At 40.5% G+C, this 13,715-nt stretch overlaps 1 protein-coding gene across 2 annotated transcripts in view; it reads right to left on the reverse strand.

Annotated features, from left to right (window-relative positions):
- Positions 1-6,306: 6,306 nt before the first annotated feature.
- ASIC1 (acid sensing ion channel subunit 1) overlaps positions 6,307-13,715 on the reverse strand; it is a 381,935-nt gene continuing 374,526 nt past the window's right edge. For both annotated transcript variants that reach the window (XM_077484304.1, XM_077484305.1), the window contains one exon: positions 6,307-13,301. In XM_077484304.1, coding sequence (XP_077340430.1) covers positions 13,197-13,301 — 105 coding nt within the window. In that variant the 3' untranslated portion in view covers positions 6,307-13,196. The remainder of the gene's footprint in view (positions 13,302-13,715) is intronic.

Below are 13,715 nucleotides of genomic sequence, written 5' to 3' on the forward strand. Positions count from 1 at the left end.
TCTTATTGCTTTGCTACAAAACTGAGGTGCCTCCCATATGGGAGGGGTTATATAGGGGAGGAATTCTCCTTAATTGGGGTCAACCAGTGTCCAATCACCAGAGGTGCCTATATAATCCATTATGTAATGAAGCTCCTGTGTCCCGTGATGTACTCTCAAGAAAAGGATTTTACAGGTAAGCTGTATATAAAAATCCCATTTTTGTGTTGCAGCTTTTTTAGGTTTTTAATTCCAGCGCAGTTTTCTCTTTTTTATTAATATACAATCTAAAGCCTACTTTTTTTTATACACGATCGGACTTCAAACAAACTTTCCCGTGGATTTCTGTCCAAAGGACATTGGCAGTGAATTTGTATTGCATACACACGACAAGACTTTTTCTGCCAACTTTCACCAATTCACATGGTTTTTCTGTTCTTCACCGCCACCTTTGGTCAACTTCTGTATTGTTGTCTGATCTTTTACATTGGTTCTGAGCATGCGTGTTTGTACTTTGGACTAAATCCGATGGGTTTCTGTACACACGATGAGACTTTGCTCCATCGGACTTATGTGCTGAAAAGTTTGTCTGTTTGCAGAACGAACTTTTGTCCGATGAAAACCGAAAAAGTTTGTCCGATGGAGCGTACACATGGTCAGATGTTGCCTTAAAACAGCAAATTTGCATGTTTTTTGTCAAAAAGTCTGATCGTATGTACGAGGCTTTAGAGGGAGGGGCTGGTGAAACAAAAAGGGATGAACTGATGAGGGAATTAGAAGATTTGGTTGTTAGCTGGAGGCAGGATAGGCTTCCCTGAAGAAATTAGTTTTCATGGATCGCCTAAAAGTGGACAGAGTAGGAGATAGCCAGACAGATTGGGGTAGTGAGTTCCAAAGGATGGTAGAGGCTCTGGAGAAGTCCTGGAGATGAACATGGGAGGAGGACAGAAGAGAGCTAGAGAGCAAAAGGCATTGGAAGGAGCAGAGAGGACAGTTTGGGAGATATGTGGAGATAAATTGGTGATGTAGCTTGGGGCAGAAATGTAAATGGATTTGTATGTTATTGTTAGTGTTTCCAATTTTATTCGTTGGGCAATGGGAAGCCAGTGGAGGGATTGGCAGAGAGGAGTGGTGGACACTGAGCAGTTGGTAAGGTGGATGAGTCCGTCAGCGGTATTCATTGTAGACTGAAGAGGGGATAGCTTGCAGAGAGGTAGGTCAATGAGAAGGCAGTTACAATAGTCAAGGTGAGAGATAACGAGGGAGTGAATAAGTTGCTTAATGGTGTCAATGGTTAGAAGGGGGCGTATTTTTGAGATGTGGTGAAGTCTGGACGATTTGGATAGTGATTGGATTTGGAGTTGAAAGGACAGGCCTAGGATTACACCTAGTACCTTGGCACGAGGGGAAGGACATGTTATAACAATGAGTTGCTTGCTTACATACAATGTTAGGGGGAGCAGAAGTTGTCACTTTTGCTGAGGGCTTTGGGCACCCATGCGCATGCATGGGTGTGCACATTAATATGTTTATGTTGTGTAACATGCAATGTAAGCACCACAAAGCGTGGTATATGTGTAAAGTCATTCATTCTGAGTGCACCCCAAATGCACAGGTACATTTGTAAACAATCATTATAGATTAGTACAATGATTTTGATTATTAAAAGCGCAATTAATGGGTATTTTCAATGGATTAAAGCCCAACTTCAGCTTCTAAAGATTTTTTTTTTATTCCTTAACACCAAGCAAAAAAAAGGAGATTTCACTGTAATACTCATCTTCTCCCCAGTGCTACCCACTGCAAAAGGTTCAAGAGCTGCTACCACATTTCCAGATTGAATTATGCCCAGCAGACGCACAAGTAGTCGTAGCTCCACATTTTTTTTTCCTTTTGAGAAACACAAACAAAACTCCAACACTTTTTCACTACTAATATTGCTCTTTATATCATTTCTGAGAAGTATACATTACTTCGCCATTTTGTGCTTTGTATGTAATGTACATATATCTGTGTGATTAAAGTTTTCTGGGAGGAGATAGCCCCTTGGATTAAGAAAATTACACTCTGCCGTGTACACACGGTCGAACCTTCAGGCAGAAAAAGTCAGACGGAATCTTTTCATCGGATATTGTGTGTGGACTTCAGTGGACATTTTTTTTTAGAAAATTCTGACGGACCTAGAAATAGAACATGTTTTAAATCTTTCCAACGGAATCAATTTCTATCGGGAAAACCATTTGTCTGTATGCTGTTCCGAGGGACCAAAAACAATGCAAGGGCAGCTATTGGCTACTGGCTATTGAACTTCCTTTTTATAGTCCTGTCATATGTGTTGTATATCACCGCGTTCTAAATGAACAGACTTTGGTGTGATCATGTGTAGGCAAGTCCGTTTCAGCGGAAAAAAAACCATCAGAGTTTATTCTGACTAAAAAAATGGTCATGTGTACGCGGCATTAGACCTATAGAATTCTCTCCATTACATTTTCTTTTTCATGGGATGCCATCATCTGCTAGGTTTTATAAGAGAAGCGTTGCTCCCCATTTGCTAAATGCAGCCAAAATATTGATGTCTAGATTTTGGAAACAGTCTGCATGTCCCACTATAATGGTAGAAAAAATAATGGAAGCAGAATGATGGATACATATGAAGACAAACAGAATTAATTTAAAGATACATGGGCAGGAAATAGGGGTGGATTAAACCCTTTTGGGGGTAATGCTGTGTTATTGATTGGATAGTCTATGGGATGCATCTGGCGGGGGGAAGTTGGGAGGAGTTGGGGGGTTCTTTTCTTTTTTTTTGTGTTGTTTCTTCTTTCCTCCTCTGGGGGGGCCACCCACATATCAACGTCATGTTTTCCACACACATCGGTTGGCGCCAATCTCGGCGCCATCACATTTGGGCTGTGTGGAACATCCCAAACAATGTGGGACACCGCACATTTGCAGCCCCAATGGCGATGAGTGCTTTCAGCGCTCAGACGCCTCTTTGTTCGTACATGATGTTGGGGGCAGAGCATTGGGCCCCTCCCCACCTTGGGGGTGTAATTGGAGGCTGACATGGCAGTCTTTTTCACTCACATCATGAGGTTGCACACATCAGCTGCATTTCCAGGAGGGGAAGGTTTCACATTATACTCAGATAATTTATGTTGCTTTTTAGCTTAATTGACATTTTAGCTTTTTCCTTCAACCCCCGCCCTTTCCCACTCACTGGCCCTACATTTTTTCATATTTTTCAATGTATTAATACAAATGTATTGCCCTTTCAGTCCCCTGGCATATACCAGCACTTACTCCATGCTGGTTCATATACACCTATACATTTATATGTATTCCGAATACTGCATGAAGCTCACCTGTAGCTGCAGGGTCCTTCTGATAATAAATATATATATATATATATATATATATATATATATACATACATACTCCTTTACTATTTTATTATTATTACATATTAAACACTGCAGGAAGCTCACTTCACTTGTGTACATATATATATATATATATATATATATATATATATATATATATATACTCTTTTACAGTTCATGATTATAGACAAGGGGAGACTTCTAGGGATATTCGTACTTACACCTATTAATGCCATGATAGTGCTCCGGTTGTTCACCCGATGGGGTTACCTTTTGCTCTGCCTCCTCAGCTCCTGTGCTGGATGTTTGTTGCTGCCACTGGAATCAGCGATTGATGACCGGGCCCAACCCATTGGTGAGTATGGGGTCCTGCAGTTTGACCCAGATGATGACTCACCTCCCTGCCTATTTTTTGCTACATACATTCATTTGATTTACTACTTGTATTACAGATATAGCAAAGCATTTACCCTGAAGAGCGAAAGCGGTCTCCCGAAACTTCATCGGGTACTACTGATGCTTGCACATTTTTCTGATGTTTGTAATTGGTATATACTGTTTACCATGTATATGGACTGACCCATGTTCACATTGTATGTATATTTTATCGGCCTGTATTTATTGCTGTTGTGTCTTACACGCGCAACAAATTGTAATAAATCTACTTTTTTACTATCATGATATGTTTTTTGGCTTACCATATTCACCTCATTTAAAGTCCCAGGGCAAACCCCATGTATAGATGATTGATGTTATTAAAGGAAGAACATAAGTTATAATAATAAATTAGGCACGGCGTGGGCAACACATAATGGAATCACATAAAGAAGGGTAGATTACAATGATGGATGGAGAGGTATAAAATTGAAAGATTAGAGTGAGATTATATTGAATTAAAACAATAAATAGGGGCATTCCTAAGGGGTGGCTATTGGGGCTATAGCCTTGAATCCGGGGCCCATAGCCCCGAGTCTCTTTCCCCAGGGTCCCTGCCTAACCAGCAGGTTGATGCTGCTGCGGCGGGCAGGTTGGCTGCATGAGAGAGGCGGAGGAGAGAAGAGAAGCAAGCGGGCGGACAAGCAGAGATGACATCTCTCTCTGCCAACTCCACATCAGCGCTCTTCACAGGCGGGCCTCTTCAATTTGGGAGCAAGATGCAGCGAGCAGGAGAGAGATAACATCATCTCTCAGTGCCCGCCACACATCAGCGCTCTTCCGCCCTCACAGCTCAGTGGAGTGGAGGTCACGTGCTTCCTGTCATCATGGAGCTCCACTTTGCAGCCAGACCCCCTTGCTTCAATGTCTGAGGTATGGTGAGGAGCAGCAAGCATCACCGCTCTCCTGCTCTCACTAAATGGACCTGTCATCAATGCATGGTGGTAGGAGATGTGGCAAATGACAATTTGCAAATGGTGGCAGGAGAGGTGGCAATCTGCAAATGGTGGCAAGTGACGTGGCAACTGCCAATCTGCAAATGGTGTCAGGTGAAGTGGCAAGTGACAATCCACATCTGCTGCCAGGTGAAAGTGGCAAGTGACAATCCGCATCTGGTGGCAGGCGACATGGCAAGTGACAATCCACATCTAGTGGCAGGTGATGGCGGCAAGTAACATGCTGCATCTGGTGACAGGCAAAGGTAGCAAGTGACACGTTGCATCTGGTGGCAGGAGATGTGGCAAGTGACATGCCCAGGGCTCCTACTGATTCTGCAGTATGGTGAGTTGAACTACTTCATTATATATTAGAATGTAACAATAGAAATAATGCACTTCAGTCACCCTGACACCATATCAACCATGGTGATTGAAGCGCCAACACCAGCCATCGCCGTGAAAAATTTCTTACCACCCCCCCCCCCCCCCACGGGCATGCAAAAAGGTTGGTGACCACTGCTATGGGCTCTAACCCCAGATCTTTTGCAGACCTAGCAACGCCCCTGAATAGGACACGAAAATAGTAATTCAAAATTATACACTTTTTTATTTTTATTCTATTGTTTGACACACGTAATAGGGTGCTGTAAAGCCCCCTTCTTAATTATACTTTGAATAATGTTTTGCACAAATTGAGTTTAGGTTATGGGTAGGTAGAAGTGTTTTTTTTTTCTCTCTCTTTCTTTCTCTCTTTTGAAGAGGACATGATCAAGGACCCGGGGTGTTTTCTTGGGGCAGGGGGGTTAGTGTGGTGTATGTTAATGAAAAGATTTATATAAATATATTGTGCAATGTGTATTTTTATGTTGTATGGTGTAATTTGTCTTAATAATGAAAAAGTGATTATAAAAAAATAAATAATGATTTCTGATTATTAAAAGCGCAATTAATAGGTATTTTCAGTGGATTAAAGTCCAACCAGGGGCAGACTGACCATTCGGGCACTCGGGCACTGCCCGAGGGCCCCATGACACTCAGGGGCCCCATCAGGGTTGTAAGGCCTCAATAAAACCAGGGACAGTATGTAAAAATCTGTGTTTTTTAAAAAAATCCCAAGATTATAGCTGCCCCGCCTCTCCAGTAACTTTTCAGTGTGTGTAATGTGTATTCTGTGTGTGTATACTGTGTGTGTATATTGTGTGTATTCTGTGTGTGTATACCGTGGGTGTATATTGCGTGTATACTGTGTGGCCCCATAATCTATTGCCTGGGGGCCCCATGATCTTCTATTGCCTGGGGGCCCATAATCTCCTATTGCCCAGGGGCCCCATGAGTTGTCAGTCCGCCCCTGAGTCCAACTGCCGCTTCTAAAAAAAATGTTTTTATTCCTTAACACCAAAAAAAAAAGAGATTTCACTGCAATACTCATCTTCTCCCCAGTGCTACCCATTGCAAAAGGTTAAAGAGCTGCTACCACATTTCCAAATTGAATGATGCCCAGCAGACGCACAAGTAGTTGCGGTTTCACCTTTTTTTTTTCTTTTTAAGAAACACAAACAAAACTCCAACACTTTTTCAATATTAATATTGCTCTTTATATCATTTCTGAGGAGTATACATTACTTCGCCATTTTGTGCTCTGTATGTAATGTACATATACCTGTGTAGTTATAATATTCTTCACAGGAAAACACGGAACAGCGCCCTTAAACCCATCCCAAGATTATATACACTGAATTTTATACATATATATACATATACACTGATTTTATCTATTCATATATTTATAGGTGATGGAAAAATATAAAAAAAGAATTATAAAATAATAAACTAAAAACAGACTCCTCTTTAAATTACCCCAAATAGCACACTCTCACATGCATATACACATACGTATTCACATTTACACAGTATTTCCAGAAAATGTTTTTGATAGGCCACATGAAAAATGTCGTATTTCTGTGTGATTACATTGGATGATACACATGTATATATCTGAGGTGTCCATTTGTAGGTGATTCACTGCCTATTGTCTGGGTAGTGTTGTTCTACTGTATAATGTGATCTTTGAGTTCAGTGTCCAGATATTACTATCCTCCTTTTTGTACCAGCATAGGGAGAGGTAGAGAAAACAAGCTTACCTTTAACAATTTTCTGTCCTTAAGTGGACATTGATCACTAACAGCCAATGAAAATGTATCTTCAGTGATCTGACGTCAATGGGTTTGATATGGGTCACTGCACCTATTCAAACCAGCCTATAAAGGGATCACTCAATATTGAACCCTACGGACTAAGACTGGGATGCCATTAAAGTCCTTGTGTGTGTAGAAAGGCAGATGTCACAATATTTTTGACAATATATTGTTTGTGAGAATCTTACCCCAAAATCTATACTGTTCCCGGTCAGTCCACATACTCTGTCTATAGAATGGGTACTGGTCCAGCTTGTCACTGAGGCGTCAAAAGAACATAGGTGTATGGATGAACTCCAAAAAAATACTCCTATTTTGCCATACGTTCATAGAAGAAAGAAGCGTACAGCATGGCAAGAGAGATGAGACTAGCAACTTATTCTTTAGCAATTTGTAGTGTGAAACACGTCCCAAAGTCTCATCTCTTCTGCTGTGTTGTCACCTTATGGTCCACAACTAAAAACACCTTCTTGTAGATACAGAGAAAGCAGTGTAGGCCCTAAACTACCACTAGATTTTGCAAAGGAGGTAGCTAGGCCTAGCACTAGAGAGGGAGGATGCATTGAAATCATTCTTGAGTTAATTGTAATTACTGTCTATTAGTTATGGAATAAAATGCCATTGGTTGATATTACATACTGGACTGAACTGCTTTTGCACTACCACACTGAATAAGCCTCTAATGCCGTGTAAACACGACCGGAATTTTCAACGGACTAGGTCCGACGGAACTAATCCACTGGACAATTCGATCGTGTGTGGGCTTCATCGAACCTTTGCTGTCTAAAAATCAGACGGACTTTCGTTTTAAAACACGTTTCAAATCTTTCCGACGCACTTGAGTCCGGTCGAAAAATCCGTTCGTCTGTATGTTAGTCCAACGGACAAAAACCGACGCTAGGGCAGCTATTGGCTACTGACTATAAATGCCCATATTCTAGTCTGGTCGTACATCATCACGTTCAAATCCATTGGACTTTGGTGTGCTTGTGTGTGGCCAAGTCCGTGTAGCACACAAGTGTGCTACACCATAGTAATATCACAGAGTCCCATTGTAGTGGTAGGCCAGAAAATATACACTGGGTGAGTTCAAGAAAAGGCCACAGATGACACAAATTTAAATAGGTGATCCAGATATCATGCTCTGTCACTCCGTGGCTCCCAACTGTCCCTGATTTCGAGGGACTGTCCCTGATTTAGAGCAATGTCTCTCTGTCCCATTCCTCCTAATGTGTCCCTCATTTTCGTCTGATCTACATAGTTGTATATAAAATGCACTTTTTATCATCAAAAATTGTTTCCCAGTGCTAAACCTTTCATCTGATTTCTAAATTGCTGCATTTGTAAATTCCAAAAGTCAATATAAACAAATAATAGTGGTAAAAAAAGCACTTGTGCGTTTGACCAATGTTTTTTCTCTCACAATTTTCCTTTAAGGGGGTGTGGCAAGGGGTGTGTCCTATGCCTGCATACTTTTACTGATATGTGTCCCTCATTCCCATCTCAAAAAGTTGGGAGGTATGCTATCACTCTTCTCATTTTAGTCTTTCACTGTGTAACAAATGTAGAATGCACCATAACATGGGAGAGGGGTCTGTGAATACAGACATAAAAAAAAAAGCAATCCCACAGGGTGGCTCTTGCCTTTAACAAACTATATTTTAAAAGAACATGCTGTATATAGATTGCTTTTCTGGGGGTTAGTGATGTCCCGTTTACTGTGTAAGGCCGGCCATAAACAGAGCAAATTACTTTCTTGCAGCCATGGCTGTCCCCCCGCTGGGAGAACACATTTTTATTGCTAGCAGCTATAGCAGCCACTAGCGGTAATCGTATGTAAAATCTGGCAGGCTGGTTGTACCCAAGTTGATGGTTCAAATCTCAAAGTTGCTTTAAGGCTCCATTGACACTTGTGCAACTTGTAACTATTTTACAATGATAACCATTCATATATGTATGACCTAAAGTCGCAGCAACTTCAAAGTAGCTCATGCACTACTTTGGTCCGACTTTCATGCAACTTGAAGGCCATAGACTTCAATGTAGCCCTCAAAAGTTACATGAAAGTTGTACCTGAATGTTATAGAGTGCAACAGTTGTGAAACAGTTGGCCATTTTCATTGATTAAAGCCAAAGTTTCTCTCATCAATGTTGCGTCAAAGTTGCATCAAAGTTGTGCAATTTTGGAGTCATACAAATGTTAATGGAGCCTATGGAATAGAAAATTCTAATCCCCATTATTACTGTCTATGGAGGAGATTTACTAAAACCGGTGCACACAGAATCTGGTGCAGCTGTGCATAGTAACCAATCAGCTTTTAGATTTTATTGTCAAAGCTTAACTGAACAAGCTGAAATTAGAAGCCGATTGGTTACTATGTACAGCTGCACCAGATTCCATGTGCACTGGTTTTAGTAAATCTACCCCTATATAATTAACAAATACACTTGAGAATAAGTAATATTAGGATGTAATTTTGCTAATGTTGTGTGGTATACCGTAGCTGTATGTGGATACCAAAAATGCACTGAACATCTACTACATGTTAACCTATCATGCCTGGAGCCCCCTTAGTTAACCCATCTCACCCAGTCTGAGATATTGTAAAACCATTATGTGGCATTTATCTTCAGGATATGACACTGAAAGGCATGACATAGTTTAAACTAGATAATAGTCATTGCAGACATTGCACCATACCAACAGAAGTAATCTGTGGCTCCCTAGCCGTTGATCCTTGACAAGACGATTCCACAACAAGCCACACATTTCTTTGATGTTAGAGTGGTGTTATTCCCACCCACAGACATTTGATTATGGGAATACTCATTAATTGGATATATGAACAATATGCACATATGTGTATCTATGAGGATTGTTTGGTTTCTTATTTTCTATGGGGTGAGGAGGTACCAATGATGACAATGGTAGAAAGAAAGGCAAACTGAAGGTTCCTGGTCACAAGAGAAGTCCCAGGGTTCCGGATAATCATTTCTGAGTCCACTGAACTCCAGCAGTCAAAGATTTTAGCAGCTGGCCCCGCTTTTCATATCTCTAGCGTGGTCAGTGCCTCTTCACATTATGGTCACAGTGATCAGTCCTTCAAAGGTCATAGTTCATCTTTCTGGGTTCCATAATGTCTGGACTCCCACATGGATACACACTGACTTCTCATAGTACAATCAATGTGACCATGGATAGTAAACATATAGAAGGTTATGTAGGCTCCCATCTTTAAGAGTCTTTTTAAGAACTGAAGTAATACTTCTTTGTAGCACCCCGAGGTCAGGCTCAAATGCCACCATGCACAGCAGTCCTTCAACGTAGAACTGGAATGATTTCTCAGGAACTTAACAACACTCCTTAACTCCAGTCATTCAACCTGTGATGTGGTATAACCTAGAACTCCCTGTACTGACAGCTCACACCTACAGAGAACTGACTCCCATGGCCAAGTTCTGTGGAGGGTGAGCGTCTCAGATCAGGGGCCTTATAGAAAAATATATATTTTACAACTTTAGGAAATCGAGAGCAAGACAAGAGTGCGTGAAAATCCCATACAGCCTGAACAATCACAAAGAATTGAAATTTCTAGTGTAAGAGGCATTGACATGAGCCAATAGGCTAGCATAATAGTGATATTAAATTCCAAAAATCACATTGTTCTTACATTACCCAGGGAACATAAACCTAATGTTGGATAGAACATATCCTCCACATATAGTGCAGCCACATACAACAAAGGCATAGGCATTTGCTCATCATACAAAGAGCAAATAATAAGAACTAAAAAGATAACTTATCTCTGTTATCTCTTTATATCAGAAAGCAATACATTCCCACGCTTTATGCTTGGCAAGCAAACCTTGTGAACTGATAATAGTAGAAAATTGTATGCCACAAAGGGAGTAACGGGATAATATTCCCGAAATGTATAAGTATTTCCCTTCTTCTTTAATAGGAATTGGCTGATGGAATTAAAGAGGTCAAACTGTAGACATCTTCACTTAGCATCAACAGAAGATGACAGAGGTCATATACATATCAAATGCACTGACAGGAACAATACATTAATATCAATAAGCGGAAGAGAGGTGCTGGGTTATATATACATTTCATTAATGCAAGTGCACCATCAGGGGGATGAAGGATTACTTTTATCATAAAATAACCCAGAGCTCATCAAATTCTGATTTCTTACATCAATAGAGCTACATTTCCTCTCTTTCCTGTGTGTGTGTGTATATTATATATATATATATATATATATATATATATATATATATATATGCATTTCTTCCCTTTCATTTATACACTATATTGCCAAATGTATTGGGACACCTGCCTCAACATGAACTTTGATGGCATCCCAGTCTTAACCTCTAGGATTCAATATAGAGTTGGCCCACCCTTTGCAGCTATAACAACTTCAACTCTTCTGGGAAGGCCGTCCACAAGATTTAGGTGTGTCCATGGGAATGTTTGACCATTCTTCCAGAAGTGCATTTGTGAGGACAGGCACTGATGATGAATGAGAAGGCCTGACTCGCAGTCTCCAATCTAATTCACCCCAAAGGTGTTCAATCGGGTTGAGGTCAGGCCTGTCAAGTTCCTCCACCCAAACTCGATCATCCATGTCTTTATGGACCTTGCTTTGTGCAGTGGTCCAAATCATTTGGTTAAGGGCGGAGTATGGTGTGCGGTTGTTTTTCAGGGGTTGGGCTTGGCCCCTTAGTTCCAGTAGAAGGGAACTTTTAAAGCGTCAGCATGCCAAAACATTTTAGACAATTTCATGCTTCCAACTTTTTTCCTGTTCCAACATGACTGTGTACCAATGCACAAAGCAAAATCCATAAAAACATAAATGAGCGAGTTTGGGGGTGGAGGAACTTGACTGGCCTGCACAGAGTTCCGTATTAGAATTAATTAACTAGGTAAATTACAGCGGAGACTGCGAGCCAGGCCTTCTTGTCCACATCAGTGCCCGACCTCACAAATGCGCTTCTGGAAGAATGATCAAACATTCCCATCGACACACTCCTAAATCTTGTGGACAGCCTTCACAGAGAAATTGAAGCTGTTATAGCTGCAAAGGGTGGGCCAACTTAATATTGAACCCTATGGACTAAGACTGGGATGCCAATAAAGTTCACGTATGTGTAAAGGCTGGTGTCCCAATACTTTTGAGAATATAGTGTGTATATATATATATATATATATATATATATATATATATATATATATATATATATATATATATATATTTGTATTGCATTAGCGGCACTAAGGGATTTATTTTCTTACTTTTGATACTTTTTCTGTTATGAACTTACATGTTATTACTGCACTTGTCTAAAATCGTCACCTTGGGGCTATTTATATTTCACTGCAATTATCAGATAATGAAAGAAACTTGTAACTATGTGTTTTGATTTCTTTCTTCCGCTTTTTAGATTAAGTAGGGATGTCACTTGTCTCAAAACATTGTAATCATGGTAATATAGTTGGGTGAGATTAAAAAAGGGAATGTTTTCCTTACTTCATTTTCAAAAACTCATTTAACAGCTTTGAGAACCTTATTGAGGAAGAATAAAAACTGTAGACTGATATAGTTTAACTTTGTTTTAGTTGACCCTGGAGTAGAAATGTTCTCCTTGCCCCCACCCGGTGCATCAGCTCAAGGTTTGTAGTTATAGTTTTGCCCGGCACTTTGAAATGCTTCTTCATGTTGAGTTAAAACTCTGCTTACAAGGTTCTTATTATAACAGTATTTGATCTTTGAGTGAATACATCTGTTTTTGTTAATCTCCATTTTCTTCTATTTAATATAGAAGAAGAATTATGACTCTTTTGGGTAACTTTAAATCATTGTTCTTGGACTACAGTATCCTGTTATTTCAACCTTCACGAGGCTTGAGTACTACTTAATGTTTCCATTCTTCGAGTCATAAAGATACTTAGTGTGTCCCTTCTTCGAGTCATGAATAAACTTAGTGTGTCCATTCGAATCATGAAAGTGATTTCTGTCCTTCAGGCCAATAAGGAGTAAGGTGGACCGCTGTGTGTCAAGCTACAATCTTCCCTTCATACTCTCGGGGCAGATTTAGGTTCTCTTTACAGTATTTTTGTCTTTAAATTGGGATGATGCCAGTTTTTGGTTATGTAGATTTTCACCCAGGCTCTTGTGCTCTCATCTCCGCTTCTCATTCAGTCTTGTTTCCTCCCGAAGATGATTTTGCTCTCTCGGCTGTTTCAGTATGTGGTCTCAGCATGTGAAGTCTTCAAATGCACCACGTACTGCGTGGTGGGGGAGAATGTTCGCTGTGTAACTCATGCCTGCTGGGTGCCCTCTCACGCCCTCACACGGAGCCTGTAATGAGAACAGCGTATTCATTATAAGTGGCAACAGCTGAGGAAGCATGTACAACACTTCTAGATAAATTGGAAAATCAGTATCACATGCAAGCCAAAATAACTTAATATATATTCCATAATAACTTTCTTTGAATTACATTTTTGTATTTCTAAAGGGAACCTTTACTGACAGAAAGGGCCAGTTTCAGACTTTAGGGAGGCCGGACTGTACCCAGCGGGAGTAAACAATGCCTGATCTTTGGTATTGGGGGGGGGGGGGGGGGAATAGTTGGTTTCAGTTTAGGAATAATTCCCCATTTTTGTTGTGAGTGGAAGAAATTATGCCCCATTGTTGGTGTCCGTGGAAGGAATAGTAACCCATTGTTGGTGTCAGGGGCAGGAATGATGTACCATCGTTGGTGTCCGTGGA

This window comes from Lithobates pipiens, unplaced genomic scaffold (genome assembly GCF_037356315.1).
Source record: "Lithobates pipiens isolate NorthernLeopardFrog02 unplaced genomic scaffold, aLitPip1_a1.2 Scaffold_16, whole genome shotgun sequence".
NCBI classification, from domain to species: domain Eukaryota; kingdom Metazoa; phylum Chordata; class Amphibia; order Anura; family Ranidae; genus Lithobates; species Lithobates pipiens.